Source organism: Prionailurus viverrinus, chromosome C2 (assembly GCF_022837055.1).
Source record: "Prionailurus viverrinus isolate Anna chromosome C2, UM_Priviv_1.0, whole genome shotgun sequence".
Taxonomy (NCBI): Eukaryota; Metazoa; Chordata; class Mammalia; order Carnivora; family Felidae; genus Prionailurus; species Prionailurus viverrinus.
Window position 1 is genome coordinate 104,299,275 of NC_062569.1, and position 22,715 is coordinate 104,321,989.

General features: G+C 38.9%; 1 protein-coding gene across 1 annotated transcript in view; it reads left to right on the forward strand.

Moving 5' to 3' along the window:
- The window catches only part of MYH15 (myosin heavy chain 15), a 146,365-nt gene that overhangs the window by 34,925 nt on the left and 88,725 nt on the right, over positions 1-22,715 (forward strand). The window contains exons 13-19 of the mRNA XM_047875153.1: positions 2,879-2,997; positions 7,743-7,892; positions 8,494-8,664; positions 15,825-16,001; positions 17,073-17,205; positions 20,245-20,312; positions 21,146-21,233. Coding sequence (XP_047731109.1) covers positions 2,879-2,997; positions 7,743-7,892; positions 8,494-8,664; positions 15,825-16,001; positions 17,073-17,205; positions 20,245-20,312; positions 21,146-21,233 — 906 coding nt within the window. The remainder of the gene's footprint in view (positions 1-2,878; positions 2,998-7,742; positions 7,893-8,493; positions 8,665-15,824; positions 16,002-17,072; positions 17,206-20,244; positions 20,313-21,145; positions 21,234-22,715) is intronic.

Sequence of the window (22,715 nt, forward strand, 5' to 3'; positions counted from 1 at the left end):
GAGATTTAAACTATTTTCATCTTGGTTGTGAAACTTTTAGTGCAAATGAAGTCATTTATGTTTTAGAGCAAGATGACAAGTACTGTTTTCTGTCTAAACAAAACAAAACACAACAAAAAACTGAAGAATGTGTAATATCCACCTGTAGGATAAATGCAAGGTATACCACTTCTCTGTCTGTAGACACTTGACTGTCTCTGGAGTGGGTGGCAAATAATTCTGTAATGTTGGATGCTATTTCTGTTAGAGCTTAAGGTGGGATACTGTACAGAGAATTTGAGTTTCCTTTGTTCATGGATAAAAATAGACTCAAAAGACTGTCCTTAACACTGGAAAAAGGAGGTATGAGTTTGAGACTATTATTACCTGTATTGTCCATCTGAATGCTTCCAAAGCTCAGAAAACGGAACTCCTATCTTTTTTTTTTTTTTTTGAGCAGATATTGTAGGAACTGTTCATTTTTCACATTGTCAGTTAGAATTCATTTCCACTCAGATTCATCAGGCACATTACATTTCTCTTTTTTAAAATATTTTTTAATTCTAGGTCATGTGCTCTTTAAAGTTTCTTCCAGTGCAAAAAGGCTAGGATTCTGATCCATCGGATTCTTAACTTGAAATAATCATGCTTTTGTCTCCAAATATGGCACTCTTAGCAGGGATATCTCAGCATAGGATGAGCACATCTGCTCTACTTTTGATTTCCCATTTATTTCCCCAAATAGGCTTTGCATTTTGAAAGGTTTCATAGCAACTGCGTACCTGGGCCATTATCTCTGACATAGAGTAGGTGTGTAGCCTGTGGAAATGTATGTATAATATATATTGATCTTAGTTAACAAGAAAATAAATATTTCAAGGTTTTTAATCCTTTGTGAAAGTTTCAAAGGCCCACAAAAGGAAATGGATATAGTTAATACGAGTGACATACAGTTCTCTAATTGTTTTTTGTTTTTACTTTACTCCCTATTTGCGGTTATTGCTCAGGAAATTTTTTTACTCCTTAGTGAAGTAATGAAAGACTGCATTTTCTCCTCTTGTAAGACATTATTTCATAAAGTGACTACATCAGATATACTAGCATATCTCAGAATTCATATAAAAATGTAAGGTATAGCAGAGGGGTTAGATGAGCAAAATATTCCTTTGGCTTGACAACTGAAGAAATTTATAATTGGAGTGTGCTTATAACTTTTTGCCTGTGGCATTCTTTTGTATTGTCATTTTTTAACACATGATGTGATACATGTTTATTCTTTCTTCCCCACTTTCCTTAGAAAATGGAAGCACTGATTTAGAATAATGCCAATTGTGTGGGTTGTAAGTATATTTGTTGGGCAGCAGAGGGCACTATGGAGCAAACAGAGACGGTAGGAAAAGAAAGGTTTTGTTTTTTTTAAATTTTTTTTAATGTTGATTTATTTTTGAGAGAGAGAGACAGAGCGCGAGTTGGGGGAGGGACAGAGAGAGATGGAGACACAGAATCTGAAGCAGCCTCCAGGCTCTGATCTGTCAGCACAGCACACGGGGCTCAAACACATAAACAGTAAGATCATGACCTGAGCCAAAGTCGGATGCTTAACCCACTGAGCCACCCAGGCGGCCCAAAAAGAAATGTTTTTGATAAATTCAAGTATCCTGGCTTATGTTGATTATTGGTGGTTGTCTTGAATTATCAAATTACATGCCCAAGTCCCTGTTTCATTGAAAGAACCTACACATGCATATGTAGATGGGGAAAATAGGCAAATAATAAAGATGAGATTTTTCCTGTGTGTCAAGTATTTTGTTTTAGAAGAGGGCCAGGATGAAGAAATAGATTTCTTTTTACAACTGAGGTGTAATTCACATACCATAAAATTCACTCATTTAAAGTATACAGCTCAGTGAGTTTTATCATACTCACAAGATTGTGTAATTATTACCACTATCTAATTCCAGAGCATTCAATTACTTCAAAGAGCCCTATTCTACACCTGAAACTAATCTTACACTGTGTGTTAACTAACTGGAATTTAAATAAAAATGTGAGGAATAAAAACAGAAAAAGAACCCTGTACCCATTGGTACTTACTCCCTATTCCCTTCTCCCCCTAGCAACCACAGGGGCTACTTTCTGTTCTTTGGATTTGCCTGTTCTGGACGGTTCATATGACTGGAATCACACAATGCGTGGCCTTTTGTTTCTGGCTTCTTTCACTTAGCATAACGTTTTCAAGTTTGCCATATTGAAGCATGCTTCAATACTTCATTCCTTTTTAATAGCAGAAAAAGTTTCCATTGTATTTATATACAGAATTTTGTTTATTCATTGGTTGATGGACATTTAGGTTTTTTCCACTTTTGACCGTTATGAATAATATTGCTAGAAAGATTTGTGTGCAATTTTTGGTGTGAACATATGTCTTCACTTCTATTAGGTATATACCCACCAGTAGAATTTCTGGTTCCTAGATTAACTCTATTGAATTTTTCAGTAGCTCTCAAACTGTTTTCCATAGTGGCTCTACCATGTTACATTCCAACCAACAATGTATGCGGGTTCCAATCTCTCTACACCTTCACCAACTCTTGTTATTATCTGTCTTTTTGATTATAGCAAGGCTAGTGGGTGTGAGGTGGCATTTCATTGTGGTTTGATTTGCACTTCCAAGAAGTAAAGTCTTCTAAACATTTCAGATTCAAGCATTTTATTTCAAAACTATAGTATACCTTGCTATACAGGTCTGAACATACCTTCCTTTTGTCTCTGGGGACTTTGTTTGGCTATAATTGAATGAATTTAAATAGTGTTTTCTCTTCCCTCTCCCCCCCTTCCTTCCTCCCACCTTCTTCTCTCCCCCTTTCCATCCAACCCTTCCTTCCTTTCTTCTGACCAGATGCTGACAAAGCTGCTTTCCTCATGGGGATTAACTCTTCTGAGTTGGTGAAGGGCTTGATCCATCCTAGAATCAAAGTTGGTAATGAATATGTTACTAGAAGTCAAACTGTAGAACAGGTAAGGTGACATTTCCAGAGCATTATGACTCTATGATCTTGTAAGAATTGTATACATATTGTACTTGTTATTTTTCAGCTTCTGATATTGTCTGCAACAAGAGCTTCTATAAAAAAGCAAGTAAGAGTTACTGTGATGAGTATTCGGGATGTTTTCACTTGTGATGCATACCACAGTAAATGGTCTTGTGTTAAGAATCTTTCCAGATTCTTAATATACTGTTTGACAGTTTTCCTGTAGGTAACAAGTCTCTTGGTAGAAGTAGGCAAGCCCTTTACTTGTGATCAACGTCTTTCTTGTCCAGCTCAAGAAGCTTTCAAAGCCATTAATTTCCAATATGAACAAAACTGGTAAATTGGCACCCCTCACCTATTTGGAATATTGACTCTTTAGAGTAACAGACACATTAGTTGAGAAAGGGTTTTAAAATATAGGCTGAAGTTAGTACTTGAAGGAGGGGTGTTGAGAGCAGAAATGAGAGATGGAAGGTCATTTAGGTTTTGTTGTGCATCCAGGAGAATCTTTTAATGATAGAATAACAAGTACTCTCAGGACTGCTGATCCGGAGGCTTTGTCAGAATGCAGTAAGTGTTCCCAGGGCTGCCGGGTAATGATACCATCTAAGTATGCCAGTGCATTTTAAAATAAAAATTTACATCTATAACGCCTGTTAGTCAATATGTGATACCATGCTGCAGTAACACATATGCACTGAAATCTCAGTGACAGCAAAATAAACATTTATTTCTGACACCAAGTCCAGTACAGATTGGATGGCCTTCTTCCGCATTGTAGTTAGGCCACCTGGAACACCTGGCCTCCCGAGTTGCCACGCAGGGGGGAAAGATGGTTTGTGGAGAGAGTGCACCCACCTTAACTGCTTGGGGCAGTGATCACACTTTCACTAATCGTCCCTTGGTGAAAATGAGTCAAATTATCCCCTTAGCTACAGGTATGATAGCTTCCTGGAAAGAGAGAATGGTATGATCACACATAGTATGGATAAAGCACTCGCAGGCATTGATTCCTTCTCTTCTGGCAACAATACTCGGAGGTAAATAGAGGAATACTTAGGTTTTCCAGGTTGGAGAATCTGAGGCTTAGGGAACATAAGTAACACTGCAAAGGACACACAGATCATATCCAGGTGACATTTAGACTGTCTTACTTTACATACATTTTGAATCTGAAAATGAGATAGACAAATGTACAAATTTGTGATAGAAGGCAGTTAATCTGATGACAATAAACTCTATTTTTGGCATATTAAAGCATCTGGTGTGACTATGTTATCTAAAACCTTTCCGCAATTTCCTTGCTTAGTTTACTCTATAAATCAATAATTCTACCTCTATCATAATACTATACTGAAACAATTAGTCTCCATTTTTGTTCTCCCTCATCACTGGAGCTCCTTGAGGCCATGGACTGCGATGAATTCATTTTAGTACCCTTGGCATCCAGCACAGTGCTCTCCAAGCAGTAGGTGCTCTGTACACATTAAGATAAACTAAATATTGAGCTGAACTTGAACCATGATCAGCAGGACAAGTAGTTGAACTCTTTGTCATAGTGAAGTTAAGGGTGTTTGGCAGTTTCTTGCTTTTTAACACATTTACCACAACACGCATGCATGATGTGCTATGATTATAGAACAGGGACTCGCTCTGTATAAAACTAATGAGCCCAGAGGAGCACTGAAATCAAACCTTCTGCTCTTTAATACCGTGTTCTCAGGAACTGAGTTACCACCAGCCTTCACTATAATAGAACCAGTGAAGCAAGCTAATGTATTATTATCCAACATTAAAAGAAAAAAAAAAAACCACTCCTCATCTTCCGTCCTCTCTCTGTTTCTCTTTCTCTTGCTCCTGGAGAGAGAGTAGGGAAAGCACCCTGTAAGGCTTTTCTTTTCTTAGGGATTTTACTGACTTTATAGAGACAATTGCCATTGCTAAGAATAGAGATGTATATGTTCTGTTGATGACAATTGCAAAAGATGGCAAAAATTCTTGCAGTGTTAACACTTACAAAATTTGCTTCCAGCTCTGATGCTGACTAACTCTGGGACCTTGGTCAAATATCTTCACCTCTCTGAGTACCCAGAAAAGAGGCTGAATCCCTCTGTGTCTCAGGGGAGGGGTGACTGGCATCTGAATGGGATGGTCCTTCAGATGTGAGCATGTCTGACACATGGTAGGGGTTTTGCATTCCGGCTTCCAGGTGCTGAATGCCAGTAGCACAGTCATGACGGCAGCTGAAAAATGCCCTCTCAAGTTTCAAATGCGTTCTTTCTTCAGGGGCAGGTACCATCCCAAATCGAGAGCCACCACACATGATTATTCAGAACTAAGGTCCTTCAGATCTAGTATTTTATGATTCCATGAGAGTTCTAACTATACCTCTTAGAAATAAGTTGTTTTAATTTTATATTTTAATTTATTAAACAATTTTTTTAACATTTATTTTTGAGAGAGAGACAGAGAGACAGAGAGACAGAGTACGAGTGGGGGAGGGGCAGAAAGGAAAAGACACAGAATCTCAAGCAGGCTCCAGGCTCTGAGCTGTCAGCACAGAGCCCCATGCAGGGCTCGAACTCACAGACTGAAAGATCATGACCTGAACTGAAGTTGGACACTTAACTGAGTGAGCCACGCAGGCACCGCAATTGTTTTAATTTTTAAGAGTTTAATAATGATTTAAAAACCACAATAATCAGTAACTACTGACTATGTGCTGAGTGCTTTGTATGGATATCCCATTCAATTGAACAGCAAGCCTGCAAAATTGATCTTATTTATATTTCCCTTTTTATAGTCAAAGATGGTGAACCTTACCAAAATTAACTCTTCGAGGTAATATAGCTAGTAAATCCTGGAGTGAAGATGAGGAAGTAGTAAGAGTGGAAAGGAAACAGGAGAGTGGGAACCAACATTTATTGGATAGCAAATGCCAAATGTTGTGTTACATACATTTACATCCTCTGTCTCATTGAGTCTCTCCCAACAACTCTGGCAGATGCATATTTTAATATTAATAAGTTAATGTTAAATTAATAAATTAATCAAAATCATATTTTAATATTTAAAAAGGCAGGGGTCAAAGTGGCCACAAATGTGGCTATTTGACTCCATTTCTTTTTGGTAGTTTTTGTTCTATCCTGTGATACTGCTCCTCAGTGATCAAAGTCTTCTGCGAGGTTATTTGAAAGAGAGCTAAGGAATGAGTTCATGTAGTCCCTGAAAAGTGGAAGTGTAGGTCCTGCTGTGTAATTCCTCTTTATTGGATAGAAAAGGATGAAAATGATTAATTATTGAGCAGTATCTTGGCTTATTGGTTTCATTGAGCAGACGCCATGTTGTCTAATTCCTCCCTTGACTACATCTTCAGGCTTTCTTCCTGTTTCTTCACTACTCTTCACCCCTGGCCAGTTTCTCTCCCACTCCCATTTCTGAACATTTAGGGAATTAAAAAGGGGTGAGCAAGTTCGTCATGTTCTTTTTAAAGTATCAATGTGACTGCTGTAGGCAGAGAGTGATTTCCTCAGTGCTCCAGAGGATAAAACCCTTCTTGGTGCTTTATCTGTGCGGGTGTGCTCTTGACGCCAATAATAAAAAACAGTGATGCCATCCGGCTTATGGATCACTGTGGAAATGACTCAAGATAACTGATCAGAGAGTGGGTGTCTCATAACTAAATCACCACCAGACACCAACAAGCTCCTGCTGCGTGCTCTCTCTTGGGCAGCTGAAGGATGGATGGGCTAGGCCTATTTTAAATGTTAAGTGCTCGGAGCCCATTCTGCTTCCAGGCTTGGAGACCATCTGGCTGAAATTCACTCCTACCTGGGGTCTATCAGAAACCTGTTACTATCGCAGCACTTTTGCATCATGGAAGTAGGATCTGCATTTACACACCATCAGTCGGCACTGAGGTTGGAGCTCTCCCCAGTAGGTTACGTACGTTAGAGCCTTTGCCACACACCTCCAGGGAGGGGAAATGCAGCCTGAGTTTTCCAGTAGGAGAACCTGAGTCAGATTGATGCGCTAAATCGCCATTCTCCCTACAGGGAGTTGAGAGCAACCCTGGGAACTGATAGAATAAAGAATGTGGAAGCTGAGCCTAGAAAGAACCTTCAAGAACATTATTCAGGGGAAGATACTGTAGTCCAGAGAGAGTAGGTCACTTGCCAAAGGCTACAAAATTTCTTAACAGCAGCAGCAGGTAAGGGCTAGGCATTCCAGACTCCTAACCTACTCTACCAGTGTTTTCCAAACTTTATGGTGCACAGGGGTCAGTGGAGGATTGTGTTAGAGTGCCAGTTCAGATTCATAGGTCTGAGACCAGATGCAGAGTTGCTGAGAGCTGGCATCTTTAACATGCTTCCGGGTGGTGCTGATGCTGCAGGTCTTAGGGCCACACTTCAAATAGCAAGGCTTTCAAATGCATTACCACTCTACCCCCTGGGGAGTTGGTCCTTTGCTAATAGAAACATTTCTCTCACAGGAATGCCTGGTAAGGACGCACTAGGCTGGCTTGCCTCTGTTTCCTCCCCCTTGCTTCCTTCTCCCTTTCTTCTCATTGTATTAAATTTCTCCTCCTGTATCATCTCAGCGGCACGCTAGAACCACAGAAAGTCAATAAATAGATCCCAATTTTGCTAGAAGGTGGCTGCTGATAGAAAATGCCCAGGATTAAAATGGACACTGCTGGCAGATGTGGAGTGCTTTCAATGTGCTTTCCAGGTGATCTATGCTGTTGGTGCCCTGTCCAAGTCAATATATGAAAGGATGTTTAAGTGGCTGGTGGCACGGATCAACAGGGTCCTGGATGCCAGGCTGTCAAGGCAATTCTTCATTGGCATTCTTGACATCACTGGTTTTGAAATCCTTGATGTAAGTATATCTGGTTAAAATGAAGCCAATGCGTATTTATGAGGAGGTTAGAAAATGTGAATTGAACATCAGAAAATGGAGTCAAAGCATGATGAGTTTCATTCGCTGAAAACTTGAGAGCCACTCTGGTTGGAGAAGAGTTATTTTTAATATTAATAAATAACAATAGTTATAATTAGTAGTATTAAAAATTCAGCCTTAAATAAAGGTAACTAGAAATAGAAGAGCCTTTTACGATTTTAAATTTTGATATCATTGTGTGTCATCTTGTTGTCATAATGTTTAGTTTGCAGGTGTATTTCAAGGAGGTAAGGATTTAATTGAGGATTTGTTACTTACTGGGTCTATTTGCCATCATCTGATTGCGGTTATGATATTCTCTGTACCTTTTTCCAAGTGGACCTCAATTTTATTTTATTTTTTTATTGAGGTATATTAGACAATTAAAAAACATATGTTTAAGGCATACAACGTGGTGATGTGGCACACATGTGCATTGTGAAATAAAGTCAAGTTAATTAACATAGCCATCACCTGGGATAGTTACCATTTGTTCAATTTTTCTTTTATCTCTTCTTCTCACCTAATCACATCTTCGAAGTATAACAGCCTGGAGCAACTTTGCATTAATTTTACCAATGAAAAATTACAACAGCTCTTTAATCAGCACATGTTTGTTCTGGAGCAAGAGGAATACAGGAAAGAAGGCATTGGCTGGGTGTCCTTCGACTTCGGTCTGGATTTACAAGCCTGCATAGATCTCGTTGAGAAGGTAATGCATGTTTTTCTCCTCGTTCATTTTCATTTAAGGAGAATGGTCCCTGTTTGCCGTATCGATCCATATCAGGACTCGGGCTCTGTCAGAGGATGGGAAGAAGGGCAGGAGAGCTCTGCGCAGTTTCTCTTAATGGGCTTTGTGTGCAGCACCCGTGGCAACCTAACTCAACCCTCGTGTCAGTTGCCCTCCTCCATCATCTCCCGCGCAGATTGTCGGGACGCATTTGCCGCTTATGCATGGCCTCCACTGTTAATGCGTGAGCAAACTTGTCGAGATTAAAAATGGTCATGCTCTTGACTGGAAAAACACAGAGCTGAAAATATGAGCACTGTAGGGCCTGGCTGATTAATATAAGGTGAATGAGTAAACCCAAAGCAGCTTAACGAAATTTGGCAAATTAGCATGCAAACAAACAACTGTCATAAATCCTCAAGGCCACTACCTTGCAGGATGTAGTTTGTTCATTTAATTGGACAAGTACCAGTTAGTTTAAGTAATTTATGACAATACTTCATGGCTTATTAGTAAATTAGCTGCAGTGTATGGTTTCTGAATTCAGTGATGTTCCCATACTCTGAAATCTTTCCATGTGCTCTGGGAAAGATTAACTGAGTTTGCCTGGGGAATTAAGTATAAAGTTTTCTGTGGCTTTGTCCGTGGCAGCATGCGTGGCGGCATGTCTTGCTATGACCGTGGATTGCAGTGAGTTCTGGAGCCAGGTCTGGGAAGGCCAAGGCCTACTGCTTTTGGTGTTCTGCACGCTCTCTTTAGCTAAGCTGTTGGCATCTGATTCTCAAAGACCCTATCAGGAAGGAGATAGGGTGACTGACCTCTCACTGTCTTTGTGGGCCTCAGGTTTTATCGACCAGTGTCCCATCAACCTTATTTATTAGGCTTTAGATGAAACTACATCTTCCTTGAAAATAGCCATTATTCCTAACAAGAATGGATGTCACATTGATTTTGTTTATTTTATAACCAGTGAACTTCGTCAGGGGAGGACAGGTTGCTTAAAAAAATAATAACAATGATAATGACCAGAACTCAGAGCTGATAGAAATAATAATAATAATAATGGCCCACCCATGATGTAGTAAATGTTTACTGGTACTATTAAAGCTGTTTTCTGATTTCACTTCTGATGAGAAATGAAACTAAAGAACTGGACCTCCTCAGAGGGATAGATTCAGCTTTTGGCAATTGTCACCTGTAATATCTACTTACTCTGATTATGGCGAGATAACCACTTTCAGGCAGGAATGCGGGACATAGACATTATTCAGATCTGGTTAGGTCTGTGAACATTACTGATTTTTTAGTTGATATGAAGCTCATTGTCTCATTTATTCCGGTCTCAGTTATTCTAAATAACACACTAGCAACATGGATGTAATTTCCTGTTGCATTTTCTACTGATACAATAAGATGAGAAAAAAAAAAAAAACAAACCCTGACCAGATGATAGAAGGAAAAGATAAGTCTTTGGCTTCCTATGAATGATTTCAAAGGTATTCAGGTCAGGCAAATGAGGAATACGAAAATCTTTCTTGAAATTATTCTATGTTTTGAAAAGACCCATTGAGCTGGTTCAGGCTACGTGAAGAAATTTTGTTGTAAATATTAATGTTGTACCAAACTTCTTGAAATAGAATAAATCGTGAGAAGTTTTCAAAATTCAAGAGAACTGAGATAAATCAACATGTACAAAATATCTTATAGCATGCATCTGTGTGTGCATAAAAGGAAGGGGGATTTTCAGACTTAAAAGTTTCAAATTTTTGTGTTTACCAAAAAGTTTGTCAAACTAAAAAGAATGTATTTCAACCCCATCTTTAATTGTTAACTTGGTCACCAAGCATACAGTGACCTCCTTCTGTGTGTGTGTGTGTGTGTGTGTGTGTGTGTGTGCAGTGAATAAATATATGCAGTGAACAAATCTGTTATAGGATTAGCTCACATTTCTTTCATTACCTGAAATATTCTAGTGTGTTTAGAACTAAAACATCAATAATTTACATATTAAAGTATTAACATATATGACTACATATTATTTATGGTTTTGCATAGGTATTGGTAAACAGATTCTTTCTATTATTCTTAAGACAAATACATCCAAAATTATACATTTAAAATCTTCTTGCCCCTAGATTGTAGTCACCTTGAGAGACTACATCCATTTTCCAATATTTCAGCCCTTTTGCAAAAAGTTCCTCATAGGATTGGGATTTGAATAAGGTTTTAGAATATTACCAGCTGTGAGAGAAAATTAGCTGCAGTACTGATCATTGTACCTGTTTGTAAGTCCAAGCTGTATTACCTAGCTTGGTCATGTTTGTTTTTGTTTTTCTTGTGTTTTTCTTTTTTTAATCTTATTTATTTCACTGGGCCTGAATAAATTTTTGTTGTTTCTCTACAGTGATTACAGTGATACAGTTCCTAAAATATTTTAAATCCTGGTTGCATCTTGGCAATATGTGTTGTTGCCTCCCAAGTGGGATTCTTTGGGTATGCTAAGTCTGATTTTATTATTATAGAATGAATCACATTAATATCTAGCTATCTCTTGTACACCCATGAGTATTTCCTTGAAACACGTAACTCTAAGCTCTCTGTTACAACTCTTTCTGCCTGGCTACTGCCCACAGCAAAGCAGCCAGATCCCAGAGCTCAAATCTGGATGTTTTAGTGTTCACCTGTCAGTCAATTATGTAACAGAAATTTGCTGGGGACCTACATTTAGTCACCTTGGAACCTACTATACTAAGGGTTGTGAGAAATGCAAACCAGAGGCATCATCCTGTCACTGAAGGAACTAAGGGTATCATCATTGGAAAGGCATCTTCCTAAGACTAAAACTTTTACTTTTTTGTTTTAATTAAACAAGTAAATTTATTTAACAACTACTTGTTTTGATCACTTCCTTGTTACCTTGCTGGTGAGGGAGGGATTTCTGCCCTGGGTTATAGAGATGGCTGAACATAGGACACCTGACCCTGGACAGGTGAGTTTGACAATAGCTTACTGGTCACATACACTCAGCCTGAAGAGGAAGGACACTGCATGCCAGGCAGGGTTACACAGTGGTTACACTATTGACAGAGGGAATAAGAGGGGCTGTGGGAGGCAGGCTTTATAGTAACAGGGTGCGGTGACTATCACTTCTCAAGGGAGGATGCGATTGGCTTGTTTGAATAATTCCAAGGGCTGGCAGGGATCTGAAACCCATCACTCAAGGATAAGCAGGCACTGTGTCTAGTCCCATGATTAGGATAGTAGTTTGGCTAGCGGACCTCACTCACGGAGCAAAATGGAGAGGGGAACTTGCGATTAGGTCATCTGAAGCCCTCCCAGGCACACATATCAGGGCACACATAATGTTGGTCCTTAATTTCAGGCCCAGTACCACACTACTGTAGAGAAGACTTTGAAGTAAGTGCTGTGGAAAACTTAAGCACTTGTTATAAGTAGCACTTGCCCTTAGGAAGTGTGCAGTCAAGCAGATTTGTAAGTCTAATCAGTGTGAAAATATGTCTCAGTATAAATGCAGGAAAGACACAAAGGCCCACAGAACTCCAAAGCACAGGAGTCCCCTCTGCCTGTGGGAATCTTGGAAGGCCAGGTAGGAAAGGGTATAAAATCTCAGCTGAATCTCAAGAAATGATTGTGATTTGGGGCACCTGGGTGGCTCAGTCTGTTGAGCATCTGACTTCTGCTCAGGTCATGATCTCACGGTTTGTGGGTTCGAGCCCTGCATTGGGCTTCGTGCTGACAGCTCAGAGCCTGGAGCCTGCTTCAGATTCTGTGTCTCCCTTTCTCTCTGCTCCTCCCCTGCTCACACTCTGTCTCTCTCCCTCTCTCAAAAATAAATAAACATTAAAAAAATTTTTTTAATAAAAAAAAGAAATGATTATGATTTTAGCAGGTGAAGAGAGGAGGACAGTGAGCAGGTAAGGGACTAGCAAGACCAAAGGTAGAGAGGTAACTAAACAAAGGCCACATTCTGAAATTTTCAGTAGTCTAGTAGAGCACAGAACACACAGAAGGAAGTAGCTGGAAGAAAAAAAAGGAGGGTCAGCTTGTGAAGAGACTTGAAGTAATTTATACCTTATTTTTTGGCAGCGGGGAGCCAGAGAGGGCTTCTGCGCTGGGAACAGAGCAGTCAGAGCTGCTCACGTTTGTTCTGTGGGTTTGTGTTTGATGTCTGGAATCGGAGGAAAGGCTAAGGTTAAGGCAGTTGGGGACAGCAGCACAGGTGAGAAGTAAAGAGGTCCTGAATCAGGAAAACAGAAATGCAAATAGCAAGTAAGTGACAGACATAAAAGGAAGGAAGACCGGATTGATAATATTTGAAGAGGGAGAGGTGAGAACACTAATGTTCGGAGTCAGGGCAACTGACTCAAACAATTTAGTGTGCAATATAGGACATGTGATGCCACAGGGCAGCACATAATTACTTTTTTCCCTGACCTATTTGGAAATTAATTTACCGGAGGGCCTCATATTTATTAGAAGTTTTACACCTCCTGAGCACTGGAAAAATGGAGAAGACCCTGACGAAACAGTGTTTTTCCCCCTCAGTGGTTAGGCTGTTATATTTTGAGCTATGACATGTACTTGCTTAACATAAAGCTTCCATTCATCCAAAAATGGAAGTTGGCTTTATTAGATTCCCGGCAGAATGGCAGTCCTCATGGACAGAAGGTGACTGTTTGAGATGGGGACTGTCCCCCCTTGTGAGGCATTGCCACAACCCTGCTGTTAACAGACACCATTGCAAGAGATGCTTAAATTTTTAAATGATTCAGTCCAGTTTTCACTGAGGGTTGACCACATGCTTGGTAGGAAAATCTGTGTGCAAGATAGAATCCATGCCTCCAAAAGCTCACACCAGTGAATCGACTATTTAGTTTATCAGATTCTCCCTCCCCCTCCTCCTCCACCTCCTCCATGTTACGTACTTTGCCAAGAACCCACAAGGTCAGTGGTGCCAGGAGCAAAATGGGTGTCAGTTTCTATTAGACTAGTTTGCTGTCACTTAGAACACTTCACATAATTACTCACTGCATCATTCCCCATCTAGATGTTTGGGAGGAACGAAGATGTCCCAGAACTCTTCAGTACAAGAATTAGTAGTGAAATTGTTAATTACATTTCCTTTAAAGTGCAGGTTTCAAGTCTATGAAAACATACACAAGATGTAGAAAACCACAGTCTGTATATTACAACGGTAGACTCAGGTGGATCAAAAATACGATCTTTAAATATCTGATGATCCACTACCTAGAAGCATTTGTATGGCTCAGGGAGAGCAATTTAGAACAAATTCTAAACTACAAACAAATTTCCTTTTAATATGTCACCCATCCAGAGCCTTGTCTCGGAGTTGGTGTGTTCTCTCTCCATGAAAACATTTAAGCATAAGCTAACCAGCTATTTAGAAAGAAATTACGAAGGGAATTCAAGGAACTTTTAGGTGGGTTAGACCAGACTTTTAATGTCTTTCCCAAACCTGAGAGTCTATGCTTCTTAGGTACAAAGTAATGGTAGGAAATCATGCAATCTATGCCTGTTGGGCCCCGGGGGTCATGTTCTGTCTCAGCATTCTTATGACATCTTCTGCATACCTTTGTTTTGTCTGCTTTCTTGTACTCACATGCATATATTTATTTTGTCTTCTTGGTGAGATGCTCTGGAGCCACAACCCACGTATAACCCAAAACGTCTGGTACAGTGATTTATTCATAGAAGGCACTGCAAAAATATTTGTGGAGTAGACTAACGAATATACAAATACACTAATAGATATGCAAATATGAGAATCCTTGATTTTCCTTCCAAAACCTGCTTTTCTCTATATGTATGTACCTTATTTTGGTTCATGGCAGCATCCATTGCCCATTTTCTCAAGCCAAAAACCTGGTCATCGTTCTCTTTCTATCAAACCCCACATTCTATCCACTAGCAGCAGACCTTGCTCTCCTTTTGAGCTATGTCATCTTTCAATGACTTCTGACCACCTCTAACACTATCACTAATCTGGACAGGGGTCAGTAAACTGTGGCCTTGTGGGCCAAATCTAGCCTGTGGCCTGTTTTTGTAAATAAAGTTTTAATAAAACATCGTCACACCCATTTTATTTACATGTTGCCACTTGCCACTTTCAGGGCTAAAATTGCTGAGTGGACGGCAGAAGTGTAATGGGGACCACGTGGCCCACAAAGTCTAACATACTTAATACCTGGCCTTTTAAAGAAAAAGTTTGCTGACAGGGGTCATCGGGTTTTCTACCACATATTCTTTTTTTTGTTGTTTTTGTTTTTGCAACCCTTTAAAAATGTAGAAACTCTTATTAGCTCACTGGGTCTCCAGTACAGGCCATGAGCAGGATTTGGGCAACAGGCTCTACTTTGCCAATGCTGTTCTAAACAAATGATCTTTTTAAAGCAAACATCAAATCACATGACTTTCTGTTAAAAATCTACAAAGACCTCCCATTACACTTAAAATCCAAATGTCTTAGTATGGCCTGGACAGCCCTTGGGATCCAATACTGCTTACCTCTCTGGCTTTATCTCATACCATATGCTCCATCTCACTACCTTAGTTCTGTCCACTCTTGCCTCTGGCAGGACCTCAAACTTGCCAAGTGTGCTCCTGCCTCAGGGCCTTTGCACTCATCATTTTGTCTGCCAAGAATACTTACACACAGATCTTAGGATTTGCTTTTCTCATTTAGGTCAGAGGGTTTTACTTGACTATCCCACTAAAATAGCTCCCAGTCAGTCCCCTAGTCATTGTTGATTTCTTTACTTTGCATGATTTCTTCAGAACACTAATGGGAAACTAAATTATTTATTCTTTGTTTACTTGACTAGTATCTTTCTACTCCATTAGAATGTAATCAGTCTGAGGACAGGCACTTTGTGTATGTGGCTAATGGCTACATTGCCAGCTCCTACTGGTACCCAGCACTTGGTAGGTATTTAATAAATATTTGTTGAATGGATGATTGACTAGTTATGTATAGTGAATATTCTTTCCCTTTGTCAAGTGATTAGGATCCTGGAATAAGAATTTACATGAGTTCCCACCCCCTTTGAAGATACTGTTTCCTGGTGTTTTCTACATCTGCTGTTCATATGTATCTCCAACAGCCAATGGGCATCTTTTCCATCCTTGAAGAGGAATGTATGTTTCCTCAGGCTACAGATGTGACTTTCAAGACCAAACTTTTTGACAACCATTTTGGGAAGTCGGTTCATTTTCAGAAGCCCAAGCCTGATAATAAGAGATATGAAGCTCACTTTGAACTTGTCCATTATGCAGGAGTGGTAAGTTACTTCTAGACCCTCAGCCCTGAATTTTCCTGACTCAGGCTCAAATGCATTCAGTCAAAATCCCTAGATAATATATAAGTAAAATTTAGATTAAATGAAGAGATGAACAACAATAACAAAAAAATCTCCGTTCCAGAAAAAAAGTTGGTGTAGCCTTTTAGCATTTAGGAAATGTAATACCCATACTATAATAGTATTCCATGTGCACAAAGGTTAGAAATTTCAAAATAGACCCTGTCATCCCAGCTCAAAGTAAGACAGCTTCAGAAAGTCATGGAGATCATCAAAGTCATGGGTTTTTTCATATTTGTCCTTCCTTTTAACTTAACATTGTGTGAATGAGTGATTTCAACTGATCTTTTTATTGAAGTTTTTTAATTTTTTTATTCTCTCATAGAGACATATTCACTGTAAAGTAATGGCCTCCAAACTATGGCCAACAAAGGTTTCCAATGACTCTCGCTGCCTCTCCTCATTTCCCTACTGGTGTGTGTTGCCCCTTTTTTTCTGCTTTTCTGCTTATGGTCAGTGATTCCGGATGGAACAGAAAGATAATTGATGAAGGATAAAATAATACTTCAGCCTGAAAGTGACCTGCCAAGTGTACATAAATGTGCTTGTAATTGTCTTCTTTCAAATCCTTGAATATTAATTATAATGATATTTACAGTAAAATATCATTATAATTGCTAATTTTTTTGAATGTTCAGTGTGTGTCAGAGACAATTGGATTTTTTTCATCTATTCTTGCCTAGGAAGGAGAGCTGATGTGAATTGTTTCTACTGGAAATACAATTTAATTCTTTCTCCCTCTCCTTCCTTAGCTGTCTCTCTCCCTTCTCTCCCCGTCTCTTCCTTTCTTTCTACAATGTAAATGGTAAAGCCTAAGAATCTCTTCGGGTTGCACAATGGAACTCCTGGAGTATTATTCAGTACTGTTAACTCAAACTAATTTAAAGTTAAAGGACCCATACAATTTATGATTTTTTTAAAGGAATGCACAGGTTGCTATGTTAATTTATGCACTCTCTTCTTTTGTTACCTGAACTGCATGCCTTTCCAAAGGTGCCTTATAACATTAGTGGCTGGCTTGAAAAGAACAAAGACCTTCTTAATGAAACAGTGGTGGCTGTATTTCAGAAGTCATCAAATAGACTGCTGGCAAACCTTTTTGAAAATCACATGAGTACTGACAGTGGTGAGTTGAACAATCTTCCCTAATTTTTTAGCTTTAAAATGGAACCCATGGCTGCCTCAGCACTTATAAAAATCCTTGCTTCTTTCCTGTGATATCTGTGTCTGCTCCCTGTGGTCTGAGTCATCCCCTCTTATTAGCCTTTCTGTCCTCAGGCTGGTGGTTCTTCAGGGAAATGGTGCTTTGAGATGGATGTATTTCAAGGAAGCTGCTCTACTCTGCTTTTATCTTCTACTCAACCCAGCTGCAAAGAGGGAGCAGCAAACCATATTTTGATAAATGATTTTGGGGAAATAACAAGCCTCTTTAATCTATATTCCCCAAATATCTTGGATTTCTCCTTCACAGTGCTTTTATATTACAGTAATTTGGGATTATTATAAGCTTCATGAGGGCAGGGATTAGGTCTGATTTATTTAATTGTAGCCTCAAGCGTGTAGCAAATGCCTGTTTAGCAGACACTCCATAAATATTTATTGGCCAACAAATAACTAATCTTGTTTAGTACTTTGTAATTTACAAAGCACTTTTATATATATTATCTTACTCAGTCCATGCCATGACACTTTCAGATACAGAGAGAGGAAAATGTCTTCTTACCTTACAGAAACAAGTACAGAAGAGTCAAGGAGAATCCCCAATTTCACAAATCTACTGTTAAAAGATAAACTAAAGCATGTTAAAATTTTTGAGCATTTATTTGAACACAAATTAATTCAAATGGGGTTGTGTCAAACCCTCAGTGTTTAAGACTTTTCCACCAGCAGGAGCTCAGGGAGATATTTTATGGAGAAAACACAGAAGCAAAGTAAGGAAGTTATTGATTGGTTGTAGTTTAAAGCCTAGTTGACTGTGATTGGTTGTCCTTAGCAGTTTGATTTTAGGGCATGTACAAGCTTAGATTATGGCTTGCTAATACAGGCCACTACAGAGTCTGAGCCACATCAGTCTAATGGCCCCTTGTTTAGTTAACTTAACACTAGTAAATTCAAAGCCAAGGTAGGAAGCAGAGCTTTGCTTCCTGGCCTGGTGCCTATACCACTCTCACTGTCTTCCAGAAACAAAACAGAGAGATGTACAAGCTACATGTATTTAGGACCTAATTCAGACTTTTGCACAATGGTACAAAGGATTTGAAGATACTGAGCCCACATTGCTAACATCAGCCACACAACTGGATTAATGCTATCTACAGAGGGAAGCTCTCCATGATTCATAGCAAAAGTCACAGATTGGAAGGCCCCGAGCAGAGCCTTGCCTTCACATGGTTTGTTTGGTCCACATGGGTTAAAAAAAAAAAAAATCAGAAGTTGCCATGTACACAGTTGGGTTTCCTTTTGTCTTCAAAAAGTGGAAAACATGGGAAAAGAGAAAAACTGGCCAGCCTAGATTCAGATACCCTTGTGGCAATGGGTGAGGTGTATCAGCTCTTCTTTAAGGGATGTGTGCTCTCATTCCCTAACCTTCTCACTGCCCTGCTGTCTCACACCCAGCTTCAAGTTAATTCCTGGCCCCATCAGGCTGATTTGGGACTCCTGATTGACACGGTCAAGAAATGGAGAGAGAATTTGGCACTTCCTGGCTTCATCAGCACATGATGACATAATTCAGGAGCGAGCCTGAAATCCTGTTGGCCTGCCTTGAGAAGAGGTTGAGAAATGAAAGCTATTGTATTTGGACCCTGATAATCTTCAGGCAGCACATTTGCCTGATTCTAATGGTTTCTAAAGTGCCCCTGAGCAGTCAGTTAGTGACTCCTAAGCTTACAGCTCCCAAATGGGTCATTCTCTGAACATAAGAGATCAGGCAGCGGTTCAGGCAGAGAATCAGAGAGGAAATCATCTTCTAACTCTTCAGAGCGTGTGCTGTGTCCTTTGGAAGTAGAAAAGAAGAGCTATCTAGAATGTCTTTTTTGGGGTGATTTTTCAAGAACCTCCTGAAAATACTTGCCTTCATGTTTCTTATTCATCCAAACATTAAATTACCCATAATAACCATACTTTCTTATGGGGACTCCAAGTACTTTAAACCAAAGTTGTAATTAAAAAAAATATATATTAATTATGGAAGGTAGTAGTATTCTCTTTTCATAGATGGAGAAACTAATGTACAAAGAAGTCAAGTGATTCATTTGGAGGGCCTGGGACATGTCAGTAGAACATTAGTGATTAGGTTTTAGGACATCTGCTCCAGCACAGGTACTACTCAGGCACAGGGAAGATTTTGTTTTTCATGTTGGCAGCTGGCCCATTTTTTCCAGATTGCCTAGGGATTTTGCGCTTGTTGTTGCTGTACATCTTTGTGAGTTAGCACTACACAAATGTTTGTAAAACAATTTGGCTTAGCATAGATTCTTTTGCTACAAGAAAATGGAAATAGATGGTTTTTTATAAATTATAAAAGTGATGCATGGTGTTGCCAAAAACACAGACTATATGGAAAAATAAAAAGAGAAATGTAAAAGTTACCTATAAGTTCATCTAGAGTGGTAGCAATTGCTAACATTTTGGCCTACACTCCTCCCAATATTTTTTATGTATATAGTCACTAATAATACAACTACACTGAAAACCATGTATAGATACCGAGGATCATAACACGCAAACTGTAACCTACTTTTTCTCTTAAAATAACTCCTAGAAATCCTTCTATGCCAGTAATATGGATCCACATCATCATTTTAAAAGGTCACAGTGTTTCATTGTATACACACACACACACACACACACACACACTCTCTCTCTCTCTCTCTCATAATTTAATTAGCCAATCCATTGATAGACATTTGTTGATAATTTAATTTTCTGCTTTGTTTTTTTGCAGTAACTAAACAATGCTGCAGCAAGTTTCTTCACACAGTTGCCTATTTCCTTAAGGAAGAGCACTAGAAATAGACATTTGTGTTGAGACAAATATTTCTAAAGCTTTTGATAGATGTTGCCATATTGCTTCTAGAACTTGACGAATTTATACTTTCATCAACAGGGTATGGTAATGTGACAAGAAAAGAGCTTTTTAAATGCTTTCTTCTTCTTTTTTTAGCTCTACAGTTTGGGGAGAAGAAACGCAAGAAAGGAGTTTCATTCCAAATGGTTGCATCTCTGCATAAAGTAATTTTTAATTGCATCTATTCATATATTAACTACTTCACAATCCGCATATATTATTATTTATTTGAAATTTCACATCTTCAAATGAGGGCAAGGCATTTGAAGTTAGCCGAGTTGGAAAAGTTGAAGTCTATCTTGATATAAATGGTTTTTCCATGGACACTGTTGGTGCCCCACCTAGGTCCCCTTTATCAGCCCTGCACCCATCTTCCAGCTGATAAGAATGTCAGCTCATAACAACTCACAGGTGCCAGGATTGCCACTGTCAAATGAGAAGCTAAGTTATGTCCTTACTCACCCCTGTAGACTCTGGCCCCTTTCTTGCCTCAAGGTAGGGACTGAGTGTGGTACAATTGGTGCATTTATGCTCAGAGCTCATTCAGGGATCACTTTCGACTTTGAATCCATATCATTGCTTTTTTCTTCCCCTATCCTACCCTAGTTCTCAAATAAACCCCTCAAACCAGAATCCCCAACTCAGATTCTACTTCCAGAGAATCTGACCTAAGAAGAATTTGCATACCGAAAACTTGAAAAACAGTTTATGTGTTCAAGTCATTTTATTGCCCAGTCATAAATTATTGCTATCAAATTCAAAACAGGTAGATCTGATTCACAACAGAACTGTATCTGTCAGATAAATATTGGCTTGTCATAGGAAAGAAATAATGTATGGTTTGGTAAGCAGGGAAAATGTTGAATTCATTATTTTATTGTTGATATGCATCTTGGCTTTAAGATTAAGTTGATGGACTTGGAGACAATTGTGAGGTAGATTGGTGTTTTTAGTGATTTGCAAAGTGATTTTGTGTTTGTTATGGTCTCTATTTAAGGAAAACCTAAATAAATTGATGACTAAGCTGAAATCAACAGCACCTCATTTTGTGAGATGCATAAATCCCAATGTGAACAAAATGCCAGGTAAGAACTAGACTTCTTTGTAATCCGTACTGGGGAATACATTTGATTCAAGCTATGTTGAATGTCTTTTTTAAAAAAATTACTGGTCCCTTTTATATAAGAGTAGATTTCTGATAGAAAAATGAAAGTAAGTTAAAAGCGAGGTCTTCAGAACTTCCTTAAGATTGCTTTTGAATTGAGATTCAAGTGGACATACAGAAGGATTTCACGAATTCGACCCAACTGGGTAACATTAGAATGCTTGACATTAGCGTTGAAATTCCTCCTTGAATTTCACACTAAAACCTGGATGAGCTTCTATGCCATTGTCTATGAGGGCAAAGTATAATAAAAGGAATTAGATAATCACTGGAGGAATTAAGGTAGATATTTAGGCATAAAGGAGATTATTTGATCTGAATTATCTAAATTGACCATAAAGACAGTTCCTAAATCCACTTCTAATTGTTAAGAACTCCCTCCAGTCTTCCTCGCCAATACTAATATCTTCCTTCTCCCTACAGCACCCATCTCTTTAGCTATGTCTTCTGAAGCATGGGCAGTTTTTTTTTTAATGTTTCTTCCCCCACCCCAGTTTTATTGAGATATAATTGACATATAGCACTACAGTATAAATTTAAGGTGTACAGCACAATGATTTGGCTTACATATATTGTGAAATGATTACCAAGTTTAGTTAACATTCGTCACCTCATATAGATATTTTTTCCTTGTGATAAAAATTCCTAGAATTGATTCTGTTAACTTTACTCTTTTGATGCTTAACTTTTCAAATATACCATATAGCAGTGTTAATTGTATTCATCATGTTGTATGTTACATCCCTAGTACTTATTTATCTTATGACTGGAAGTTAGTGCCTTATGACCACCTTCGTCCAATTTCCCCTTCCTCACCCACCCCCTGTTTCTGGCAACCACACATCTAATCTCTTTTCCTATGAGTTTGGGTTTGTTTGCTTTTAGATTTCACATATAAGTGAGATCACACAGTATTTATATTTCTTTGCCTGACTTATTTCACTTAGTATAATGCCTTCAGTGTCCTTCCATGTTGTTGCATATGACAGGACTTTCTTCTTTTTTATGGCTGAATAATACTCCATTGTGTATACATGTATATATGTATGTATGCACACGCACACACACACACACACACACACACACACCCCTCACCTTCTTTATCCATTCTTCCATCTCTGAACACTTAGGTTGTTTCTGTATCTTGGTTATTGTAGTGGATGCTTTTTGATGAAAGGACAGCAGTAGGTGGGTGGTGGTAAATTATTTGTTTGTGTATTTAATTGCCCAAACAAAGTTTTTACCATTATTAACTACATGGATTGCTTTCCTTACATAATGGGTTTGAAGATTCTCAGACTTCTTTTTGGAATTACAGGCTCCTATATAACTTGGTCAGAGGCTGTCAGCTCAAAGTTATATGTGTGATACACACTTAAGTCTTCAGAGCACTAATCACCTT